This window comes from Elephantulus edwardii, unplaced genomic scaffold (assembly GCF_000299155.1).
Source record: "Elephantulus edwardii isolate Elephantulus edwardi_28Jun2011 unplaced genomic scaffold, EleEdw1.0 scaffold00005, whole genome shotgun sequence".
NCBI classification, from domain to species: domain Eukaryota; kingdom Metazoa; phylum Chordata; class Mammalia; order Macroscelidea; family Macroscelididae; genus Elephantulus; species Elephantulus edwardii.
Window position 1 is genome coordinate 19,483,385 of NW_006399755.1, and position 26,808 is coordinate 19,510,192.

General features: G+C 40.5%; 1 protein-coding gene across 1 annotated transcript in view; it reads left to right on the plus strand.

Annotated features, from left to right (window-relative positions):
* Window positions 1-26,808, plus strand: part of FGGY (FGGY carbohydrate kinase domain containing) — a 741,424-nt gene that overhangs the window by 104,486 nt on the left and 610,130 nt on the right. Inside the window, exon 4 of the mRNA XM_006879829.1 lies at window positions 5,232-5,320. Within this exon, the coding sequence (XP_006879891.1) occupies window positions 5,232-5,320 (89 nt within the window). The remainder of the gene's footprint in view (window positions 1-5,231; window positions 5,321-26,808) is intronic.

Here is a 26,808-nt window from a genome sequence, read left to right on the forward strand (position 1 = left end):
CGTGCTATTCATCAGAGAGCTGGACAGTGACTAGGGATGATGGAAAGAGAATTGATGCCTTGGAGCTGTGGTGCTGGACAAGAGTATTGAATATACCATGGACTGCTAGGAGAACAAACAGGTTTGTCCCAGAGATGGTGAAGCCAGGCTGCTCCTTGGAATCAAGGATTCTGAAGCTTTGTCTGACATACTTTGGACATGTTGTGAGGAGAGACCGGTCCTTGGAGAGGGACATCATGCTTGGGAAGGTGGAGGCACAGTGCAGGAGAGGAAGATTCTCAGTGAAATGGATCAATTCAGTGATTGAGGTAATGGGAGTAGGTGTGTCAGACACAGTGGGGTTGGCATGGAATAGAGCAGAGTTTAGGGTTTTTTTACATAGGGTCACTATGAGTCTCAAGCGACTTGGCAGTACATAACAGCAACAACAGCAACTTTTGCCAGCATGTCGCTTTGATGGGATTTTGATGGCTGTGGTCCACTGGACCTGAGCAAGCCAGTGTTCTTTCATTTGTCTGGGATGCATGAAAGCTGGATGATAAAAAAGGAACACAGAAGAATTGACGCATTTGAGATTTGGACATGGGAAGATTATTGACTATACCATGGATTTCCATAAGAACGAACAAACCAGTCTTAGAAGAAACATTGCTTTAATGTTCCTTAGAATCAAAGATGGTGAGATTTTTTTTCAGTCATCAGGAAAGATCCACTACTGGAAGAGGAACTCTTATTTGAGAAAGTAAAGGTCCAGTGAACATAAGGGAAACCCTTCATAGGATGGATTGGCGTGGTGGCTGCAGTCACGGGCTCAAACACACCAAACCTTGTAAAGATAGCACAAGATGGGATAATGATATTTTTTGTTGTGTTTCTGTTATGTCTAAGGTCTCCATGTGTTGAACTCCTTGGCTGGTAACTAACAACAACCACATTGGGTCCTTCAACCTTCCACCTGTACTCTACTCTCAGCATGTTTCTTTCTGGCAGCAAGCCTGAATTTCTCTTTGTGATATTCACTTGGGTTCCATTGTCCACAGTAGCTGTCTACATGCTGAAAGCCTTTATTATACATGTTCTTAATGACCTTATACGAGATCTCACAGAAGCAGTTGTTTTTGAGTTTGGGACAACTGCTCATTTTGGCTTGAAGCAATTGTTGTTGCACCAAGTTTTAGTGATTAATGTCTAGTGATCAGCTTTGTGATTTTGAAGCTCTTAGAAAGATGTTTCCTCTTCACCTTCTCTGATTACTGAGATTATTGGGATCACAGAACACATGGAAACACATTTTTAGAACTATCCTAAAGGCATACTGTTAATTTCACTCAGGGTTGGACTACCCAATAAACAAGGTAAGCCTGTGTTTATGTCTCCTTCCTCATCTATAGAGCATAACTTCTTATTGTTCATCACATTTAAGATTTGCTGGCATTTGTCCCTCTGCCAGCCCTGCAATGCATTTCAATAGATTTAATTCCTGTTAGGGATGGAAAGAACCCTGCTGGTTCATTGGTCTAAGAACTCAGCTACAACCTTGTTCACTGAAACTGAGGAGGGTATGAAACATTTGCTGCCGAAAGTCAAGGACTTCAATATGAACTGCAGCTCAACATCAAGAAAATATATTGTTACCGCAGGGCCAATTGGCAACATCATGATAGATGGAGAAGAAATTGAGGTTGTTAACACCTTCACCTTGCTTGGGTCCACAATCAACGCTCTAGGCATGAGCAGTCAGGAAAGAAAAGATGAGTTGCTTTGGAAAAGTCTGCTCGCAGGACTGCTCCAGAGTGCTAAGGAGCAACAATGTCAGTTTAGAGGCTAAGGTGTGCCTGGTCCAAGCCATGGTCGTCTCACTTACTTGCTGTGTATCTGAGAGCTGCACAGAAGATGACTCAAAGCCTTTGAGTTGTGGTGCTGGAGAAGAGTCTTGAGCATACCATGGACTGCCAACAGAACAAGCAGGTCAGCCCTGGAGGCGGTGAAACCAGGTTGCTCTTTGGAGGCAAAGATTGTAAAGCTCCAGATCACATACTTTGAGCATGCTACCAGTAGGGACCAGTCCTTCTGAAGAAGGAAGTCATGTTTGGAAGGGTGGAGGGACATCACAGGAGAGGGAGACCCTGGATGAGATGGTGTGGCAATAAGGGTGGTTGTGTCAGAGACAGTGCAAGATAGGGCAGGATTCAGAACTATTGTTCATAGGGTGACTATGAGTCATAGTCAAGTCGATGGTACATAACAAAACCAACAACAACAGCTAACAAAAATGTGATTTGAGGCCTCCCAGCTGTTCTCTGGGAAAAAGTTGTGGCAGTCTGCTTCTATAAAGGTGTATAGACCTGGAAACCCTACGGGACAGCTCTTCTGATGGTGATGTTGTGAGTTGGAGTCCAGTCAGTGTAGCGCAGTGGGTTTTATTGTGAAGAGGCAGAAGCAAGGGAAGCAGCAAACAGAAAGCACACTTGCTTATTAATTTGCCTTGAGTAGTTCCACATTTTGTGGTAAAACCGAGGTAAAATTGTTCGTTACAGATTGTTGTTGTTGTTTAATGCCGTCGAGTCGTATGCGACTCATAGCGACCCTATGAACGAACAGCCTGAGCACTGTTCGTACATAGAGTTTCCAGAGGCAAGCCATTTTGGAAGTGGATGCTGCTCCTGCTTCCAGGCTTGATTTAGTCGGGAAGCTCCAGCCAACACTGTCCACCATGGGTGCCCATTACCACGATTGGCACATCATTGTCACAGGCTTCAGCATCACAGCAACCACGAGTTACCTCTGTACAGCAATGCACAGACCAGTGCTATTACCACCTAGAAGAACATTGTAAATTAATACTGTACTTAGTTGCTTTATTGGATAATCCATCTTGGACTTGACTCACGTAGTTTCAGAGTCTGAAGCTGTCATTTTCTGGTTATGAGTATTCAGAACTGTATTAGACATTAATGTAAACTTTATGCTTTTGTGCACATAGTAATGGCATAGAAGAAGTATCAGAAAAAAAGAGCTCCCCTGATTTGAGGGTAAATGTTGGTTAAAGACCCACTTGTTTTTAAAATGGGTATTGTAGCAACTGGGAATTTTGTTTCATTCTAATAAGATGACATATATTGAAGCCTTTTATAAGACCTGGACTTCTCCCTTAAGAAGGATGAGAAAGTGAAACTAGATTTTGTTGGTGCAAACACCTCTGGTTTAGTGCCTACTATGTATCACTCTAGCAGGTGCTGGGATGTGTTCTGCTAAGATTCCTTTGGAATTCCTACACTGTTGTCCTTGGGTTCCCAGCACTTTTTGCTAATGATAAATTTCTTCTAGCCTCTGAGGAGGGAATAGTTGAAATCAGAACCAGAGAATTTTCCTAGGTAGTAGTAATGTTTTCTTGCTGCTGCTTTACTCTTTATTTATAAAATTATACTTCTTTAGGTACTTAACAGAAAATTTTCCCTTTACCATTCCCAAGCTCATCTCTCTTCTATGTAGTCAGAATTTCAGTTGTTCAAATTATATCTGAATTCTAAATTTCTGGGAGAAGGAATGTGATTGGCTCACTTAGGTCACTTGTTGAACCTGGACCCTGGTAAACAGTCAAGTGTAATAGGAATACTGGAACTTTTCTGTCAGGGACCTCTCCAGAGTGCTAAAGAGCAATGATGTTAGTCTAGAGACTAAGGTACACCTGGTCAAGGCCATGGTCTTTGTTTACTGTGCATCAAAGATCTGGACAATGAAAAAGATTGACAGAAGAAGAATCGATGCTTTGAGTTGTGATGCAGGAAAGGTGCATTGAATTTACTGTGCACTGCCAAGAAAACAGTCTGTCTTGGAGAGAGTGAAACCAAGTTACTCCTTTGAGGCAAGGATTTTGTAGCTCCATCTCGCATCCTTTGGGCATGCTGCCAGGAAGGAGCAATCCTTGAGGAATGACATCATGTTTGGAAGGGTGGAGGGACAGCACAGGAGAGGGAGACTCTGGATGAGATGGATTGACACAATAACTAGGGTAATGGGGGTAGGTGAGTTGGAGTCGGTGAAACTGGCTAAGGATAGGGTAGGGTTCAGAACTATTGTGCACAGAGTTGCTGTGAGTCACAGTTGACTCGATGGCACAAAGTAGCAACAACTTGGACAATGAGGGTCCACTCCTGTCTAGGGGAAAGAGAAGAGGCAGTCATCATATGAATAAGATTGACAAGATTCTTGACCTCATAGGTCTTGTGGTCTAGCAGGAAAGAAAGCTATTACATTGCTTTCATAACAATTACATAATCAATCCACTATTTCAGATTGAAATAAACTGTGACATGAGCTTTGTGAAAACTAGACCTAAGCTTTAGCAGAAGATCCTGGAAATATCTGAGGAAGGATGTTGTTAGGTACCATCGAGGAAAGTACAGTGTGTAGGACCCTAAAGATGACAGACAGTCCTGTCCTATCCTCTGCAATCCTCGTCGTCTCTGATGCACTTGAACCCATTGCTGCAGGCACCGGTGTCACTGAGGGTCAGTCGCCTATGCTGCAGTCAAAGTGTCACCCCATCTATCTATCCACTGGAAAGGTAGATAGAGGCTAATCAAAGGGAACGGAGGTGCGGGCATGGATCCTGGCAGGAAAAGAGTGGGAGGTGGGAGAGAATGTAGACAGAGGTAACTGCATGTTGAAAAAAATCCAGAGACAAGACAAAGTGTAGCCATTAATTATGTGGAGCAAACACATCTTTAAGAATTTTACAATAACAGCTTGATCGTTGGCTTCGATAATGTTTTTGAAGGCAGGGAGTGCCTTTTCCTTTGCCATTGGAATGGTTTGGCAGGTGAACAGCTTACATGGTAGGGCACCTTTAGTTTCGTTAGGTACTTTCTTGATGTTTCCTTTCTAGCCCATAGTAGGAAATATTAGTGCATGTCTTATACCCTCTCATCCTTCACTAGGGTAAGATAGATTGTACACCTCCCATGGAGTATTTTTTCTCCCTCTCCTGAATGGCAAAAAAGTAAGACAAGGAAAGATACTGTGGTTCTTGAAAGGATCAATTCTTTTTTGCCAATTTTTCTTTCCTAACATAGGTATAAATTTGTTTTCATTCTCCCCTCCCATTCCGTGAACAGATGTTTTAATGGGCACCATTTGGATATACTTTTATTTTGAAAATTTGAAAACAGAGAGCAGTATGAGAACAATAAACCACCATTATTGATTCTAATATATATTTAATTTGGCAGAACTTGAGAGAAACTTGCTGGGATCTGGCGGGGCACTTCTTTGATCTCCCAGACTTCTTATCGTGGAAAGCAACAGGTGTCACAGCCCGGTATGTTAATTACAAGTTAGATCTTATTTGCACTCATCCATTCTTGAGTGTCTGTGTATATATTGCTTTCTTAACTCTCTCAGACTGTTTGTCAAAGATATACTGTTTGTACATCTGCATATGATTTTGCATCCTTGAAACATCTTGAATTGATCTTCCATCTCTATTGCACATGCCCAAACATCATTGTTTCTCTGTGAAGTGAAATGTGTCTATCCAGTGTGAAGACCATTCATTAAGAGTAAACACATTGAAGGAGATGTGGAATAATGCAGGGTGAAATCGTGACTGTTTCTGTGAAGAAATTCTTTACATGTTACATTAAACAGGAAATATTTGATTTGGCTCTAACCTTCAGATGGAAGATAGTGTTTCTCAAGGAAGTTGACTGTAACTGGATGGGTGTGTTACGAATTTATTTTGTTTTTATGTAAATGCGCCTAGATCTTTCCCTATTATAGGGGAATATAGGCTCAATTCATCAACTATTTTTAATAAATTATGAATGTTATAAATAAAAGATGTGCTACATTACTAAGATTTAAAAATACTCATTGAGTGTGAAATTGCAACTGCTATAATTAGTAGAGTGGGGGTGTGTATGGGTATATATAGATTAAGTTGGATGTAAAATATTAAAATTTGGCAATCCTATTTTCATGTTTTTCTTAGGTTTCAGGAATTTGCAAGGTGCAGTAGTCATTTTTCTTTTTCTTTTTTTTAAAATTTAAAATCTGAAGTGAACAAGCCTGTGAGGGAGAGGATCATTTCGCAGATGACAGATAAACTTACATAAATGTATATATTTAGAGGAATGTGTGTTCTATCTTAATGTCAACTTGTTGGGAGATGACTAAGATCTCTCTCTCTCTCTTTTTTTTTTTTCTTCTTCATTATTTAAACTCAGGAAAACCAGGGATATTGTTGTTGTTTGGTGCCATCAAATAGACTATGAATCAGCAATCCTGTGAACAGCAGACCTGAACCCTGCCTTATCCTGTGCTGTTCTCACCATCCCTGCAATACTCAATCTCATTGATCCAGGCCCTGTATCAGTCTTTCCTGTTGAGGGTTTTCTTTTCATTCACTTTTCCTCCCCCCTTCCAAGCAAGATGTCCTTTTCAAGGGACTGGTCTCTCCTACCAACATGCCCAAAATATGTGAGACAGAGTTCCATCATCTGTCTTTCAAAGGGGTACCATGGCTATACATTCTCCAAGACATATTTGTTCTTTTGACAGTCCACAAGCTACTCGGTATCTCCTCCAAGACCATCACTCAAAGATATGAATTCTTCTATGGCCATCCTTAGTCAATGTCCAGCTTTCAGATGTATAAGATGCAAGTGCAAAGACCAGAGGTAGACTTTCCTCAGACTGACATATCTGCTCCTCAGTACCTTGGAAAGGTCCCTGTCTGCAGACTTCCCTAACACAACATTTTTTTTAAAAAAAATTATTTCTTAACTGCTTTTGCCAAGGGTATTAATTATGACTCTTAGGGAAATGGAATAATTAACCACTTCAGTCTTCTCTCCGTCTAACGTGATGTTACCTATTGGCCCTGCACTGAAGATTTTTTTCTTTCTTGGTGGTGAGATATAATCCATATTGAAGGCTGTAGTCCTTCTGCAATAAGTGCCTCAGTTCCTCATTGTTTTGAGCAAGTGAAGTTCTGTCATCTGTAAAGTGACAGGAACACCATTTTCACTGTCTTCCTGCCTCTCTCATTTTGTGGGGTTTACTTATAATAAGATTTTTACTTATAGTGAGTTGATAAGGGTGATATTTCAGTAGCAAGAGATGTCAGAAAGGAAATGGTATTTCTTGGGCACATAATTCTTCATGGCAATGATTATCCCCATGAAATGATCATTAGCTTCATGTCTCAGTGTGGATGAAAATGACCGAAGCAAACTCAGGCGTCCATTCTTTCAGCCTTCTGTGGGGGTGACGGCTCTAGAGGTTTGGTGTAAATTTTACCCTAATAGTGGCAGGTGGCAATCAATATATAGGTGCTAGTCACACTTTGAATATTACTCTCTTGCTATGGTATTGATTTTTCAAAATTATTTTTGGAAGGAGCTTCCTTTAGTTTATTTATTTAATTTGTACCTCTGTGCAAGAATGGAAGGAATAAAATTATTACTTAAAACTCCCATGGTTTGATTATTTTAGCCAAAGGGACCTATTAGTCAAAACATTACTAACAGTTGCCAATGACAATTCAATAATGAAACTAAGAGTGTAAGAGAACCTTGCTTTTCTTAGTTTCTCTAGGCAGTATCCAGCCCAGCACTTTGATTTCCTGCTTGGCTCTTTTTGATGCTTTGGCGAGGGCAGGGGCCCTGATGGCAGACTGGTTAAACTGCTCAGCTTCCAACTGTCTGCCTGGTGGTTTTAACCCACCAGCGGCTCTGAAGGAGAAAGATGTGGTGGTCTGCTTCCATAAAGGCAGCCTTGGAAACCCTGTGAGACAATTCTGCTCTATATGCTTGATGTCTGTCAGAATTGAGTCAGTGTCAGTGGGTCTGTAGAGTACACACCCTCATTTTCTCATATCACTACTCAGAGACCAAGAAGTGGGCTTTTGAAGCCAGCTCTGGCTTAGGCAGGTTTAAATGCAATGATGTGTATATACTCAAGAGTCAGAATGTTCAGTGTAGACCTTGATTTTGCCACATACTAGTTGTGTAATCTTAAGCATATTGATTTACTTATTTGGATCACAATCTTTGTCAGCAAAATGGGTCTCTTGATACCAAACTCGCAAAGTTAAGAGAATAATACAGTGAAACCTGTATACGGTGGAAACATATCAGAGATGGAAAAAAATCATATATTTTCCAACAAAACGAGAGATAGAAAGGTCGTAAGGCTGCATCCTGTCACAGCAAAAATCTTTTAAGATCCAGAAAAACAAACCAGTCCATTGATTTCCTGCTCTCCCAGAGTTCATTGTTTTACAAAAATCTTTTCCTCCAGAGTAGTGTAGGGGGAATCACATAAGCTATTTAAACACAGATCATCAGTTCTTCTGACTTTATGCATACTGAACTAGAGTGTCTAGTGGAGACATGGGAATTATTATGTTTATCGAGAACATCAAGATATATGGTCAAATAATTTGGACACTACCTAACAGATTATTCATGAAGTAGTATGTGACTCTCAGGTATTTTATATGTATGAGGAAGTGGAATTGTTTTAAAGGGCCTCAGAAGTTTGATAGCAACTCTGGTGGCCTAGTGGTAAAGAGCTGCATTGCTAGCCTGAAGGCATATGGTTTGAATGCACCAGCTGCTCTGCAAAAGAAAGGTGGGCAGTCTCCTCTCTGGTGATTTACTGCCTCTTAAAACCCATTGGTCGTGGTTGCTGTGATGCTGAAGACTATGACAGTGATGTGCCAATCGTGGTAACGGGTACCCATGGTGGACAGTGTTGGCTGGAGCTTCCCGACTAAATCAAGCCTGGAAGCAGGAGCGGCATCCACTTCCAAAATGGCTTGCCTCCGGAAACTCTATGCACAAACAGTGCTCAGGCCGTTCGCTCACAGGGTCGCTATGAGTCGTCTAGGACTCGACGGCCTCAGACAGCAACAACAACAAAACCTATTGGAGGGCCATCTATGGGTGGTTGCAACTCAATGGTACATAACAGCAACAAACAATGAGTTAGTAAGGAGCTCTGGTAGCATAAAAGTAAAATGTTTGCCTGCTAACTGAAAAATAGGCAGTTCAGACACACCCAAGGGCTCAATGGATAAAAGACCTGGTTTTATACCTCAGTAAATAGTGTTGTCGAGAGTTGGAACCAACTCACAGCTGACCCTCCAGCAGGTTTTCAGAGGCTGTAAATCACTTGGGAGGAGATGGACGATTTTTTCCCGTTGAAGTAGCTGGTGGATTAAAAATGTGCACCTTTGGAATAGTAGCACAGCTGTTTACCATAAAGTCAGCAGAGCTCATCAGTCAATAACAGTAATATTGTAGCCTAGGAAATCCTAGGTACAGTTACTGTATTCTGTCACACAGAGTTGACTCAACAGCCCCTAACAACAGCTTCAGCAATTAACTTGTTCAGCAGTGAATTTAAAAATACAGAGCTTCTTGTTGACCTATCAGAAATGCTTGGGAACATCAGTTTCTGCTCATGATATCGTACACCTTTAGGATGCAGAATGCTTAAATGACTCTTGGCTCTCCTGTCATCGCTGCCATTGAATTATTATTGGCTGTGATGCTTATGATTCTACCATCATTAGTACAGATTTATAATCCCCAGTTGGTACTTATGACACATTCAGAAGCCACCTGCTATTTTCTTGCTTTCCGGTCCTTGCCTGCTAGAGCAGAACCTATCAACCTTAGACACTGAGACACTGAGTGTTCTCACAAAGCTCAGATGTTTTCCCCTTTGAATGTTGTACATCTTTCTTCAGTTGTTTCCATGATCTCTCATTTCTCTGCGATCAAATGAAGCTAGTAACTTCTCTTAAGTGTTCTTCACTTATAAAATGAAGAAAAAGACTGCTTATTCTATGGGGTTCTTATGTGGATTAAAGAAGGTAACAGAAGAAGTCTCTAGTGGTGCAAATGGCTAAGCACTTGATTAGCTAAAAGGTTGTTGGTGTAAACCCACCCAAAGGGACCTTGGAAGACAAGCTTGGTGACCTGTTCCTGGAAGGTCACAGCTTTGGGAACTCTAAGGAGTAAGTCTGTTCTGCACACTTGGGTCAGGTTACCATGAGTCATAATTGACTCAGTAGCAGCTGATGATAATAGAAAAACTTCCAATGCCATGCTGGGGGGCGGGGAGGGGAAGAAATAATAATTAGCTGTTCCACTTTCCCTTTGTAAATTTTGGCAGTAATTCAATAGAAAATGTCTGATATAGTAGAAAGATGGACGTCCTTGTTCTAATGAATGAGGTTAGATGTCTCTACCCTGTACTAACTTTGAGAACCTTGACCAAACCATTCACCCACGTGAGCCTCAATTTATTATTGATAAACTCTCTTAGGGTTGATGAGAAAGAAAGGTACTGTGTAACATATAACATATATTTCACTTCATGAATGTTTTTTAAAATAAAAAAGTCCTTATTGTCTGTCTCTTCTAGAATAAGGGAGGAAAGAGTCTAGGAGTAAAGGTACTGGTGCCAAAAAACGTTGGGCAATAGAACTTGAACTTGGCAACCTCTTGTTGAAGTTGAGGTTTGGATTGGATATTTCTTTGGTTCTTTTGTGTGATTGTTTTGGGAAACTCTGGAGAGCCGAATGCCCAAATGCTAAGGGCTGTTATTTTTTCTTTGTATTCTTCTGGTGGATTGAAAGCTGACAAGTGATCAGATTTCACCTTGTCCTAAAACTTTTAAACCCCTTGTTTTGGTAATGACAGTTTGTAAAAAGTCTTCTTCCTTCTTCTCTCCTCCATTCCCCTCCCCCCCTTTCTCTTTCAGCTCTTGTTCTCATCTTACAAAATATGGCAAGAGTACTCTTGTTTATCTGGGTCACCGTGGAAATCACCACCTGGCTTATGACTGATTCATAGCTCAGCTTCATTCTTTCTTTATTATATTCGTGTTTTTATTGTTAATGATAATAGGAATAGTTATTTATTGCTTCTGCAAAATATATTAATAAATGGTAACTTCTTCAGGCTTCACAGCCACTAGATAAAGCAGGTGTACAGTGATGACAAGTTTATAAGTGCAATAACTGAAGCTGCATGGTTTAGCAATTTGATACATTCTGGCCATTGAGTGGTGGAATAGTCTAGAATTTTGATAACATGAGATATAAGCTATCAGGTATAAGCCATATCTGTCTGTCTATCTATCTATCTATCTATCTATCTATCTATCTATCTATCTATCTATCTATATTGCTGCTGTTGCTAGGTGCCATCAATGGAACTTACTATCCAGCAGATTTTTAGAGGAAGTAAATCACATGGGCAAGGATTGCCCATCTTTTCCCTGCAGAGCAGGTTGTGAATTTTTACCATATGCCTTTGAGTTGGCAGCACATTCTTACCAATAGGCCACCAGGACTCGCTTGCACAACTCAACATTACACCACAAGGAGAAGTAGTATGTGAAGGAGTTTTTGTAGTTTAGTGGTAGGGAATTGCACTGCCATCCCAAAGGCACATGGTTCAAATCTACTAGCTGCTCCATGAGAGACAGATGGGCAGTCTCTTCCCATGTGATTTACCACCTCTGAAAATCTGGTAGAGTGTCAGCTGTGAGTCAGTTCCGACTCTGGGGTATCTAACAACAACAGTAATATATAAGTACAGAGGAAAACAACACATAAAAAAAGTACAGTAATTAGTTGTTGTTGTTGATAGGTGTCATTGAGTCTAGTATGACCCAGAGTGAACCTATGAACACAGATTTGAACCCTGTTCTATCCTGTTCCACTCTCTGACATGCTCGAGCCCATTGCTGCAATCACCGTGTCAGTCCATCTGCTAGAGAATCATTTTCTCTTTCATCAACCTTCCACCTTTCCAAGAATGATGTCTCTCTTCAAGGAGTAGCCTCTGCTAGCAACATGCCCTAAGTACGTGAGACAAAGCTTTATCACTCTTGTCTGGATGGAGCACCCTGGCTGCATTCTACAGTAATTAGAATGGAGTAAAATTATTAGTGGAATAACCAAGGTGAAACTAGGAAATTTTTAGATTATATAAGGCTCTGTGTAATTGTTAGTAGTTAAAGGCTCTAAATTTGTCTATGAGTTTCCTAGTGGCCAAAGTGAAAATGGAATGTAGTTAAGATTAATTGAATGAGCAGATTAAAGACCTGGCAAGCTCTTCAGGAGAGGTAGAACTCTTTGTAACCCTGAGACACCTAAAGAGAGGAGAGAAAATTTCTCTTTTATTATCAAGAGTTGGCAACATTCTATAAATTATTTAAAAAGTATATCTTGTTAGTTTCTTTTTGACTTATAATTTTTTAATAGTTTTAGATTTATTAAAATGTTACAAAGGCAGTACAAATAGTTATAGCACCTGATTTCCCTTATTGATATGTTAGTAGGGCACATTGGTCACAATTAATAAATAGATACTATTACATATTATTATATAAACAGGTCTGATGGTTTAGGCCTAGTGCTTTGCACTGCTAACCAAAAGACCATGTCCCTAGTAATTCAAATCCACCAGAAGCTCCTCAGTGGCCGAGTGGGCAGTTAATGCTTATAGACATGGAGACTGTGGAGAGTCCCTGCCTAGGAGTCAAACTTGACTCGATGTCAGTTAGTTTGGTTTGGTTTGGCATGTTAACTAAAGTCTATTTTTAATCTTTATGTCTTTTTTTCTGTTTCCATCAGAGTCCAACATTACTTGTCATAATTCCTCAGGCTCCTCCTGGTTGAAAGAATTTCTTAGACTTTGCTTGTTGTTTTATGACCTGGACAATTTGGAAGAGCACAGGGCGGTTATTTTGTAGACTGTCCCTTAATTAAGATTTCCTTGATGTTTTTCTTACAAGACTTTCTCACAGAGCCAGTGAGTTGGAGCTGCCTCATAGCTGACTCTCCAGCAGGTTTTCCAAGGCTGTAAAACACACTTCTCTCCCTGAGCTCCTGATGGATTTACACCTCTGGGCCAACCATACAACTCCCTTCAGACTCAGCCCCAGAGCTCCTAGGATTAGAGATTTAGGAAAGTAATAACCAAGAGGTAAGATGCCATTCTTTTTGCATCATGTCCAGGTTAAATACTATCAGTATGACTTAGCCCTGGTGATGTTAACCTTGTCTAAGTCTGGACTAGTATTTATCAGATTTCTCCACAGAAAAGCTACTTTACCTCCCTGTCCCCCTTTCCCAGGCTACACACCTGTGAACGGTCCACACTTAAGGGTGAGGTGTTATGCTCTGGTCTTAGAGGTCAGAGTGTCTATATAAGTTCTTTTGTATTCTTCTGCGTGGGAGATTTGTCATTCCTGGTTCATCTATTTTTACTGCTTTGGACTAAAAGACATTAATTCCCTGATCTTCTGTGCACAAGAGAATGTTTAGAAGTTGCATGCTAGAATTATGCTGTGAGGGAAAACAGAGATCCACACGCATAGTTGTTTTCAGTGCTGGGAAGTCGGTTTTTACTCATAGCAACCTTATGTACAGAACTGGCCAATCCTGCATCATCCTCGCCATCACTGTTCTGCTCCAACGTTTTATTGCTGTCGCTGTGTCCGTTCATCTCATGGAGAGGTCTCCTCTTTTTCTACTCTGTGAGACAGTTCAGTGGCAGGACCTTGAGTTCATTCTTGTCCTAGTCGCAGGTGATGTCTTGACAGACTTTTGGATATGTGCTCTCGCTTATTCTCTCCCCCCCCCCCACGGGGACTCTATAACCTGTGAAAGGAAGGAGACCAATATGGCAGCAGGAGGCGGGGTTCAGTGGTGGGCATTCCCTGGTCCAAGGGGTGTGGGCTGATCTCTCTGCAAGGCTCCACCCCATCCTGGGAGCTGGACGGTGGGGAGCATAAATCCCTCTCTCACCTGTTGAGTTTTTCTCTTTGTCTTTGACCTTCTGCCAAACATCATTCCTTTCTCTAGGGACTAGCACCTCCTGCCTGCATTAAATCATTTAAAAAATATTTTTCTGTTTTTACTGTCATGATTATTTTCCAATTTCAGGAGAGGTGAAGGAATTCTAATGGTATAGTGTGTTACATGTTGAACTGCAAACCAAAAGGTCAGTGGTTTGAATACATAAGCTGTTCTGAGGGAGAAAGATGACCAGTCTCTTCCTTTAATGATTTATAGCCTCAGAACTCTTTGATGGGCCACTGGATGTTCTAATCTGCTCAAGAGAAGGGAGTCTTTTTGGTGGTATATCATAAATATAATTTTTATGTCAATACGTATTCTCTGGAAATATCTAGTGTTATCATTCACATGTCAATATAATATGTGTATATTAATTTTGCCAAATTGTTAGGCTTAAAATATTATTTTACCCCATCAAGAAACGAATGGATAGAGAAGCTGTGTTATATTCACACAATGGAATACTATGCTGCATTGAAAAACAAGGAACTCATGCAATATTATTCACAATGGGTGACCCTGAAGGACATTATGCTGGGTGAAATATCTCAGTCACTAAAGGACAAATACTGCATAGTGCCACTGTTGTAGAGTGAGAATGACATCAGGGTTGGGGTAAGACTGAGAAAAACTGGATAAATTATGTATACTGCATTGAAGCTGATGAGGGAGAGAACAGTTTAAAAGCGATATATGGTAGGGTATTATGGTTATCACAAAAGTCCAGAATTAAGGTTGCATAGTGGAGTGTACTGGGACGATGGGGGGAGGGGATGGCGATGCGGAGGGATTGTATACCAATGAAAGAATTTTTCTTTTACTCTTCAAAGAAAGGAGCGAATTGGGGAGGGGTGGGCAGGGAGAAAAGTGCAACAATGTTCATTAAAATTTATAAAATAAAAAAAATTATTGGTTTACTGGTTTGGTTTATATTTCTTTGACTATTAAATCTAAATATTAATATTTTATGTTTGTTACCACCTTTATTACTAATGACCTGTTTGTGTCAGTGAGATCTCTGGGTGCTGCAAAGAGTTAAGTGCTGGGCTCCCAGCTTTCCACCCCATCCAGATGTGCCGCAGATTACAAGCCTTGCTACCCTAACATTGAGATTCTAATATTTTCTTAAATATTGATGAGAACTCATTATTATATTTTTCATTTTACATTAACTTTTTTTAATTAATCTCAATGAATATTTGCAGAGCTTTTGGATTTCCATTCATTCACTGTTGCATTTTTCTCCCTGCCCACCCCACCCCACCCCCAGTTCGCATTTCTCTTTGAAAAGTAAAAGAAAAATTCCTTCATTGGTATACAATCCCCTTGCGCTCCCAATGCCCACCCCAAGTATTCTACTTTTTATCTGTATCATAATTTTTTAAAGTTTCTAAGCTACAGAAAATTTGGAAGAATGTTATTTTGACCACTCATGTCATTTTCTTAGATTGACCAGTTGTTGACATTTTGTGGATTTCTTTGTGTTCGTGAGTGTTCACATGTTCTTCCTCTCTCAGACTATCTTACAGGCATGTCGTTGTTGTGTACCATTGAATCAGAACCAACTCATAGTTGACCCTCCAGTGGGTTTTCAGAGGCAGTAATCACATGGGAGGAGATTGCCCATCTTTCTCCTGCAGACTAGTTGGTAGATTTGAACCATGTGCCTTCAAAATTGCAGTGCAGATTCTTACCACTACGTCACCAGAGCTCCTGATGTGTTCGGTTGTCTAAATTCTGCCATATTGTCATCTAAGAATTTCAGCACTCTCCTATGAAACATAACCAGACTGCCATTATTATCCTTGACACAATTAACAGGGGATTCTTATGTTTTAAACTCTTAAAATAGAGGGAATAAATACCTTTCTTCAGGTCTTGACTCCTCCTATTGAAATGCCCATAGAATGTGAGGTGAAGTCAAAGGAAAGCTGATAAAGAATTAATGCCTTTGAATGGTGATATGTTTAATATACTCTGTATGGTAAAAACAAAAGAAACAACAACAACAACAACAAAAAAAACAACAACAAATTTGACTTGGCCAAAGTACAGTCACAGTATGATGAGATTTTTATCTCACATACTTTGGGTATCACATGGGGCCAGTCACTACAAAAGGACACCAGGTTTAGAAATGTAGAACATAAAGGAGAAACACTCTTTTTTTAAAAAAAAACGTATTTTATACTGGTTTACAAACAAAGTTCATAAAGTTCATATACAATGTTTTTCACACTGGACCTTTCCTCTTTGCTTTACTAAGCCCTGTATGCTGCACCCATCAAATTAAAGAGAAACACTCTTAATGAATTGATAGAGTGGCTAACAGTGGACTTGCGTGTAGCGTAGATTGTGAGATTGTGATTGGACAGTTTCATTCTTCCGTACATAGGACTACTATGCGTTGCAGCTGATCTGAAGGCACCTAACAGCAGCAACCACAGCAGCCATTTGGACAGTCATGAAGATGGTAGAGGACAAAAGGTTTCATTCTGGAGTAATTATTATGTTGTTTTGAGTGAGAACCAACACAATGACACCCCACAACAGTAATAATAAAAGACTTCTGTGTTGTTAAATGTTTGAAGTATCTGTCACTCTTTTTTTTTTATCATTGAGGCTCTGACAGAGAATACATGTAAAGCATAAGCACTAAATGAAGAAGGAAAGATTATCTATTGTCTTAGAAAATGCCTTTTAATCTATAGTAAATGTAAAGCTTCTGATATGCTGGGTGGATAATGTAACTCAGAATTGAGGCTAAGCCAGCACTGTTATATTCTGTGTGTTCATGCACGTATATAGGTATGAAGCAGAAAGGAAGCTCAACTGTTCCAATTAAATTCTAAACCAATAACCTCAATGACACCTTGAATGCAGACTCTGCTTAGGTGTGCTTACTACATGGTGGCAGTACGATATCAATACAGTTTGGTTGCAGCTGGGCATAGAAAGTGATTGTGGTTTTGGGCATGACTTATCACCTTATCTTCAACGCTGAGAAGAGCCTCATAATGTAGTCTAGCTTCTGAACAATCATATATGCTACTTTTAACCTCTTGGAGAAAAATCACCAAAGGAGCAGGACACAAAATCAGTTGTGTTTCTGCTGGTGCTTCTCTGAGTGGAGAGAGTAGCTTGGGTGAAAGCCACATCCTACCTAGTGGCTGAGACAGAAGCATAGAGAAAGGAAGACATATCTGTGCTTTAATGGCTGCATCTGGTGCTAGGGCTCCTGTCCATGCCCTTTTCTCAGTGCTTGGCCCCCTTTTCATTTGCATTTCCAAGATAGGATTTGAAATTACTGAACAGAAAGAAAAGAAATTCATTTAGTTCATCGTTAGAGGTAAAGCAGATTGAATAGAACTTGGTTGAAATATCTTGATAAAGATTCCTCAGCTAGTGTTATCAAAGATTATCAAAGGGTTGTTTTTGTCTGGTTTTTGTTCTTTCTTTTAAATCAGATATTTCTGTGTGTTTGAGGCTAAAGCTCTTTGATTTGCATTGTATCACAGGGGTACTGAAGGATAATTTCTCAGAACAGTGGCATGAGAAAGCTGCTCTCGGTTCTAGGAAGAATGATGCAGCCATTCTCTCTCCTCAGCAGTGTTCTCAGTACGTTGAGTAGTGCTGAGAAATAGCCGGTAAATATTAGATTTCCCTTATCCTTGTTTTTGGGAAAGAAGTTTGTTTTGACTCTCTCCAGAAGAAATATGATACTTATCTCTTCACTGATGAGTAATAAAAATAATAGGAAACACAGAGCCATAGTGACTTAAATACATAAGTCACTATGTATATATTGCAAGTGTATCCATATTAAATTCAGATAGACAGAATCTTGGTTAGGTTGTATATATGAGATATGTAATATATGAGGTATATTTGAGAGATTATATATATAATTCTTGTAACATCATTAAAAATAATGGCTCTTTTGACAAATTTTCCTTCATCATCTTCAGCCTGGATCTCCATTCTTAAGACCATTTAATATAACAAAAAATGAAGGAAGAAGAAGGGACTGTAAAAAGGGGTTTATGTTTATCTGAGCCAACCTTCTTTAAACAACTTTCTTAGAAGATTTGCATAATATTCTGCTTACAATAAAGGCAATGATTGCAAGTCAGAGATTTCAGTTGTCAGTGATTTCATCCTCCCTGGGATCGACAATCAACAGCCTTGGTTCCAGCACTTAAGAGATCAGGAAGTATGTTGCATTGGAAAGTTTGCTATCAGAGACTTCTCCAAATTACTGAGGGGCAGTTATGTCAGTTTAAAGACTCAGGTGAGCCTGATTCAGACCATGGTCTCTTCAGTCACTTGTTATGCCCCTGAAAGCTAGACAATGAATAAGGATGGCAGAAGAAGAATTGATAGCTTTCAGTTGTGGTGTTGGAGAAGAGTATTGAAAATTCCATGGACTGCCAAAAGAACAAATAGATATGTCTTGGGAGAGAGGTTGCCATAGTGTTCCTTGGAGGCAAAGATGGCAAAGCTTAGTCTCACATATTTGGGGCATGTTGCCAAGAGGGGCTCCTCCTTAGAAAGGAACATCATACAATGAAAGGTGGCGGAACAGTGAAGGAGAGCCCCTCAATTAGTTGGACTGGCACAGGAACTGCAGCAGTCAGCTAACGTGTGTTAGAGTTTCTAAAGTTGGCACAGGCCAGGACTGGCTCTGGATTTATAGTTCTTAGGGTCACTAAGAGTCCTAGTCAACTCAACAGGACCTAATCACAGCAACTTGGCTTTGGCCAATACTTAAGCTTCTGATAGCATCTAGAATGGAGACTGGGTGTTGAGATGTATTGGCATCTTAAAGAGAATGGGAATTTCTTATTGCTGTTGAAACAAGAATTTATATTGGATAAGACCATAGAGGCAGTTGTAAAAATCTTAATTTCTCTTTAACTTGAACTGACCAATTCTAATTTATACTCCTTGTGTAGTAGTGATAGAGAAGAGGATTAGAGTGGTGGAGATCATACAGAAAGGTATTGTTTGAAGCAACTTAAAGTTGCATTTTCCCTCATTGATTCATTTATTCTTTGGACATATATTTAGATAGAACCAATGATTTCTCTCAACTCTTATGGAACTAAGTTATAACTGAGCCTTCATGGGGTTTCTGAGGCTGTAAGTCACATGATAGGAGATTGCACGCTTCTTCCCACAGACCAGCTGGTGGAGTGGAACTTGCGGAGAGCCACAGCTTCTGGTTAGCTCACTCCCTGTGGACAATGCCACTGGAGCTCTCTCCCACTGAGTTAATCACTCTCTAATCCTACAGTCAGGGAGAATGAGTCATCTCTTAAACCCTTCAGTAAATAAGAGTACATTTATTTAACTACTTATACTCATAAGGACTAGAATCAAATAGATCTGACTTCAACATTTTGCTTTGCTACTTACCAATTTGTGCAAAACCTATACATAGACCAAGAAGTTATTGTACAAACAGAGCAAGTGAACTCTACATGGTTTAAAAGTAGAAAAGGTGTGCATCAGGGTTGGATTAATTCTCCATATCTATTTAATCTGTATGCTGAGCAAATTATTCAAGGAGCTGGGCTCTATGAAGAAGACTGTGGTATCAGGATTGGAGAAGATTCATCAGTAATATTCATTATGCAGATGACACAACCTTGCTTACTGAAAATGAGGAGGATTTAAAGCGCTTGCTGCAGAAGATCAAAGACTGCAACCTTCAATGCGAGTTAAATTTCAACATCAATAAAACAGGAAACTTCACCACTGGACCAATAAGCAAGATCATGGTGGTGTTGTTGTTGATTGCCTTTAAGTCAAGCACAACTCATAATGACCCTTGAACAAAAAGTCTAAAGCCCCTCTACAACTATTGACATGTATCAAAGTTCATAGAGTTTCCAGAGGCATGTTATTTATTAAGCGGAGGCCACTCCTGCTTCCAAACCTGTCATTGTATGGTACTGTTTTATGTGCTGTTGAGCCCCTTGCAATTTATTGTGATCATATGTACAGCAGCTCTGAACCATTCCCTGTCCTCAGCCAGTCTAACTAACTTCAACACACCAACCCCCAGTTACTGTATCAATCCATCTCATCTGAGGTCTCTCTCTCCTGCACTGTCCGTCCACCCTTCCGAGCATGATGTCCTTCTCCAAGGACCGATCTCTCCTGGCCACATGCCCCAAGTAAGTGAGGTGGAGCTTCAAAATTCTAGCTTCCAAGGAAAAACTTGGTTTCACCCTCTCCAAGACAGGCCTATTTGTTTTCTTGGCAGTCCATGGTATGTTCAAGACTCTTCTCCAGCACCACAACTCCAAAGCATCAATTCTTCTTCTGTCATCCTTAGTCATTGTCCAACTCTCTGAAGAGTTGTGGCATTAAGGACATTATTGCCAATGTCAGATGGATCTTAGCAGAAAGCAGAGAGTACCAGAAGTATCACCAATGTCAGATGGATGATAGCAGAAAGCAGAGAGTACCAGAAGAATGTCTGTTTCATTGACTATGCAAAGGCATTTGACTCTGTGTATCACAATAAATTGTGGGTAACCTTGAGGGAAATAGGAATTTCAGAGCATTTGACTGTGCTTATATGAAACCTATACTTGGAAGATCATGATAAATAGAGAAAAGATTGAAACTGTCAACAACTTCATCTTACTTGGATCCATAGTCAAGTGCACTTGGTACCAGCAGTTAGGAGATATATTGCCCTGGGAAATTGTGCAGTCAGGAACCTATCCAAATTACTGAGGAGTGAGTAATGATGTCAGCTTGAGGACTAAGGTCTGCTGATTCAGGCTATGGTCTTTCTAATCACTTGCTATGCATCTGAAAGCTGGATAATGGATAAGGATGACAGAAGGATTATTGATGTCTTTGAGCTATGTCTTGGAGAAGAGTACATGGACTGCCAAATGAATAAACAAATACATCTTGGAAAAGGTGTAGTCAGAGTACTCTTTGGAGACAAAGATGATGAAGCTTCACCTCATATACTTGGGCATGTTACTGTGAGGGCCTAGGCTATTACTTGGAGAGGGACATAATGGTTGGAAAGGTAGAGAGTTGGTGAAAGAGAGGAAGACCCTCGACCAAAGGTGGATTGACATAGTTATGGCAGCAATGGGCTCAGGCATGCCAGAAATTGTGAGGATGGCAGAGGATGGTACAGGGTTCAGATTTAATTTTCATCAGATAACTGTGAATCATACTCAACTCAGTGGTACCTAATAACAACAATAGCAACTTACTAGCTATGAGAATTTGGGAAAGTTATTGAACCCTTGTTATAATTTGCTGCTTCTTATACTTGAAAGAGGGGGCTAAAGCCCAAATGAAGTTGCATTTGGGAAAAAGATATTATTAAGAGTAGTGTCTAACCAGTTTTTGCTAGTAGTTTGTAAGATGTAGTGGCTGCAACAATGGGCAGTAGCATGACAGAGATTCAAAGGCTAGTTCAGTGCAGGCCAGTCTTTGTTCTGCTGTCCCAGTAGTTGCTATGAGCCAGAGTTGACTTGACAGTAACTAACAAACTCACCTGACCAAAACATTACTTCAATATGTTGTTCCTTCTGTATTTTTTATTTCCTTTTAAATTATTGTTATAGGCTATCAATTATATGCCAATATATATTTGTTGTTATATACCATCCAGTCAGAGTTCTCTCATAACTGACTCTCCAGGAGGTTTTCAAGAGCTCATACATTGCATGGGAGGAAATTGTCCATCTTTCGCCTAAGAGTTTAATTGTTGGATGACTCCAGATTCAGATAGCTCATTGGTAGGAGTGGGAAGATGGACCACTTAGAAACCAAATAACCAGTGTGACAGACAGCTTGTTCTCTTTATGATCCTCAGTTTGGGGTTCATCTTGGCTGGAACAGGGGAGGTGATCTGGATTCAGTGAATCATGGAGTCTGAGAGTGTTACCAAGGGTCCTAGAGCTGTTTGTGGGTATGAAGAAGGTTAGTTGAAGGGGGGAGGGAGGAGGAAAATCTCAAAATGAGTGATGTCCAGAGACTGAAAGCCCAGGAGGCGGAAGGAACTTTGGTGAGGTAGGGAAAGAGGTATTAGTTCCATGGCTTCTCATTCATGTCTATCAAATCAAAGGGTTCAAGGCACAGGTGCCCAGCGACTTTGAGCCCTGGATTGCCTTGTATTAATGCTTCTCTGTCATGGTACTGACTGTCTCTTGATCTGCTACTGTGAGACAAAAATCTCTGGATGGTTGAGGTGTCTTTCTTCACTTTTCACTAATAAAGTCAATCTGGAAAGGAAAAAGTTAACAGTCTCAACCTTAGTTTCTTTGGAAGGGGTTAATACAAACACGTGACCTCAAATAATTGTCATTATTTTTATGTGCTATCGAGTTTAGCACAACTCACAGCCACACCGGGATCAACGGATCTGGACATTATCCTGTCCTGCCCACTGTTCCTATCACTGTGTCATTAATATCAATATGTTCAATTTCTCACAATGTTCTTTTTTCCTCTCAGATCTCCACTGTGTACATCTTGCTATGAATTTGTATGCCTGGAACATTATAGCCAATGAGACTTTAATCTTCCAAGCAAGCAGCAATGTAGTTTTGCCTCTACTTAACAATTTTCTTCTAGACCCTGAGTCGCTTTTTTAGAATTTAATCTTATTTACTCCCTTAAAAAGGTAAAACAGAATAGTCTCTGAATTTGGGTCCTCATTCACCCGTAGGTAAGTTGGACTATTCTCTACTGGACATACTTTTAAAATGAAAAATGTGCTACTACAAGGTAGAGACATTGCATTTTTTCAGTGATGAAATGGAAAGCTAGGAAAGTCTCAGCTTGAGGGTAAAGGTAGTGTGGGTTGATTAAGAGTTAGATTTACAGAGGGCATATCTACTTTAGGATTGGGATCCTTTGATGAGAAGGTCGTCCAGGGTATTACAGTCCTTGTAGATCCTTGATAGGCTCCTATCAGTAGACTTTTTACTCAATACTTCTGTAATTAGACTTTTTGAATATGTTATATCTATGTCATTCCTAGTACCCTCCTAAAATACAAAAACAAGCAAACAACATCAGCAACAACAAAAACATTGCCATTGAATTGATCTCCACCTTTGGCTGCTTCATGGAGTTTCTTGGTTTTCCTAATCATTACAGAACTGGATATCTAGGCCTCTCTCTCGTTTAATATGGTTGATTATTTTCAGCCTAGCAATTATGTGGGTCAAAGAAACCTTGAATAGCCTCTACATTTCAGTTAATATGATTAAAAGTCCTGGTGTCCACTGTTAGAATCCTTTGATACTGTCAGAACTGTAGAGGTTTGTGATGTTCTGCACCCCTTTCAGGAAGAGAGTTGATGTGGCTTGAGACTTGGAAGACCTGCACTTGATCTAACCAGGTAACCCTGGACACTCTGAACTGAGTTTCCACATCTGCAAAATGAGGTCTTTGTTTAGACTCTCCATGACCAAAATTTCAATGAGGGGTATAATAGTGTTGACCAAGAAGCTCTTGTTGAACTTTCCCTTAAAGTTCATGTCTTTGATAAAAAGTTGCTAAAGACTTATCTGAAAATCCAATCTTTGGAATTTAATTTGGCATTATAATGCTTTACTTTTGCCACTTTCCCCCCTCATCTCCTTTACTCATGTACTTTTCTTTTTATACTGTATTTTTCCCTTATTTTCATCATTTTCCTTTCACTCATTCTCACAATTATTGCTGTGGGCCTTTGAAGAGAATTCTTAAATGTTATTAAGAAATTGCACTCAGGGAGCCCTTTGTTCCCAACTCATTTAGAAGATTGCTTTCTTTTTTGTTAAATACGAAAAATTGTCAACCTGTGTCATTAAAATGTGCCAAAACCACATTCACCAATAAAAAGTGTCAGCTCTCATTATTGCCCACATATTTTTCTTTTCCCAAACTGAGCCCTCTCCTCAGGCTTTCCAAACAATCTTAAACTCATTCATCTTCCTGGTTTCATTACATTTGGAACCTCTCTGAATCGACTGAACGACAAGGGGCTGGGTGTTTGGTTGGGTCTACAGAGGGTGGCAGCCTGTCTTTTAAAAATTAATAGGTTCCAAATGCCATTCAAACCTATTTCCGCCTAACACCACCACCCCCAGGCCTGTCCCCCTCCTCGCTCCAAGTCCTGCCTGGAGTCTTATATTCTGTATAAATATTGAGCTGGAGATAGTTTCTAAAGAGGTGTTTGGACTTTTAATTAACACTGACAGCCTGTCTGCTTAGTATTTTGCTCTGCTGTCTCCATGGAAAAGTCAGGCAGGTCAGTATGGAGAGGGGAGGGCAGCTCTGGAGTGGATGTGTTCCTGGCTGCTGGCCCTAGAGACACTGCACTCTGAGCCAACCATGAAGTCATTTTGAATTTAAGGAGTCTTGCTAATCCAAGGCAATGTGTCTTAATTTGACAAAGTAAAGGCTGTCCGATAAGCAACCCCAGCTACAAGTTCTGTGAAACTGGGAGTGTTTGTAAGCTTAGATTGTGTTAGAGAAATGTGGTGATGTGGAAGAATGGGCTCATTTTCCTTGGTTTATCCTTTCCCATCCCATCCCCCTTTCCCTCTCTCACTCCCTTTCTCTCTAACTCACTCACTTACTTTGGCCCAATTCAGCCCTGCAGTCTGGCCTCTGCAGTGGCTTGATGTGAAATTTGAGAAACATATGTAGTTTTCTATTTCAGGAAAATGATCTCAGGGATTGAATGTGTTTTTTGTTGGCTGTTAAGCTCTGATCTTGCCCAGTGTGGTTTTTTGATGATGGGAAAGAGGCTTCGAAGTGCTTTTTATCAGAATTTCATGCAATAAAACTCAAGGTTGGGTTTCTTTTTTTCGGCTCCCGCACGCCCCTCCTAGGCTCCCAACACAATGTCTTCTATTCTGTCAGGAGAAGGAAGAAGTGCACATTGTTCGTATTACAATAAATTCATTGCTGCTGGCACACACATATACAAAAATGGCCACTGTGTCTGCGCTTCACAAAAGCTATTTTAAATGTAGTTCGGTAGAGGAGCAAGGGTCTGCAGACTATTTCCCATAAAGAAAAAAGAGACCCATCGGGGAAAATCTCGCCTTTGTTTTGCCCTGGAAGGGCCAGTATTCTTCTTTGTCTGGAGGTGAATGTCAACAATGTGCCCAGTGCCCTGTAAACCAAACTTCATTAATACAGCCGTGCAAAGGTCACTGAGACCAGCACTGCTGTGGCCTGCAGAGGGGATGTCAGATGCAGGGACTAGAGTGAGGCTAGGGTAGGGACTGCCTCAGAGTTGAAGGCAGTAGGTGGACTCCTGGTTTTATTTAGTTAAGCCTGATCTCCATTAGCTGTGTCCCTACTGCCTGTTAGAGGCTGGGCTGAAGAAGGCATGTTAGCAGCCACTGAGGAACGTCTTAGAGGTGAAGAAAGGCTATGTGAGCTGTGGGTATCCAGTTGCTGTCTTAGTTGTCTTTAAGCTCACTTCAACTCAGGGCTACCGTATGTATAACAGAAGCAGTATTTCTTTGTTTTGTGGCCTCTTCATGATCATTGGGGTGTTTGCGACCATTGATTGTTGTGATTAGTGTTTCAATTCACTTCATTGAGGTTTCTCTCATTTTTTTGTGACCATTTAGTGTGATGTCCTTTTTCAGCAGTTGATCTTTCACAAGGATGTATCCAAACTAAGTGAGGTAAAATCTTACCATCTTTACTTACAAGAAACATTCTTATTGCATTTTTTCCCCCACTTAAGACAAATGTCTTGGTTCTTCTGGCATTCCACAACATATTTAGTATCTTTGCCAATACTAAAGCGCAAATGCTTCAATTCATCTTTATTTTTCACTGGCCAGCTTTTGTATTCACTAAAGATGAGCTTTTTGAAAACAGCAGCCTGACTTGTATTGCCAACCCCAAAGCACGTGGCTTGAGTGTCCCTGCTACTCTGTGGGGGACAACTGCTCACTTTCCTCCAGTGTCACTTAAAGCCTCTAAACACTTGCTGGAGGGTCAGCTATGAGTGGCTTCTGGCTCAACATGCCTAACAACCACCTCCAGGGAATGCTTACTGAATAAGTAGACAATGTGCTGTGGTAGAGGATTTCATTGGCTAAGTTGGTGTTACAGAGGGAGGGTCAATGCTTAGACTTCTGGTGGCGTTAGAGGGGATGAAGGAGAAAGAATAGGAAGTTCATGTCCAGAGGGAAGGAGCTAACATGTGTGGGAATTGTGTATATTCTAACTCATCATTACAACTTTCCATGCATGTGTCTGAGGAAACTGAGACTCACAAAGGTCGAGGAGCATGTTCAATTTACTAAGGAGCAGAGGAGGGACTGAACCTAGGTTTGCACCACCCCTAAGCTGTGTGCTTCACTGTGATCTGTCTTTTCTAGCAAGAGATGAAGGAGGGAATTACTAATTCCCTAATTACTCTGAAACTACTCATTTTCAGCCTTTTTTTTTTTACATAGATAGACTGCTAGAAAAACAAACAGATTTGTCCTGCAAAGGGTTACACCGGATTCTGAGGCTCCGTCTAACATACTTTGGACATGTTGTGAGGAGAGACCGGTCCTTGGAGAGGGACATCATGCTTGGGAGGGTGGAGGGACAGTGCAGGAGGGGAAGGCCCTCTATGAGGTGGATTGATTCAGTGGCTGGGGTTATTGGGATGGGACTGTCAGAGACAGTGCGATTGGCACAGGACAGAGCAGAGTTTAGGGCTGTTGTACATAGGGTCTCTATTAGTTGCAAGCGACTCGACGGCACATAACAACAACAACAACAACAGATGGACTGGCCAGCTCTCTTGGTTTCTTTGTTAGAACGATTTGGAAGTTTTAAGAGGCTTTTAGACTGCAGTGGAGGTGAGCTACTTATGAAGTTAATGCAGCAAAGTTGAAGTTCCACTTATTTGCTCAGGTGCT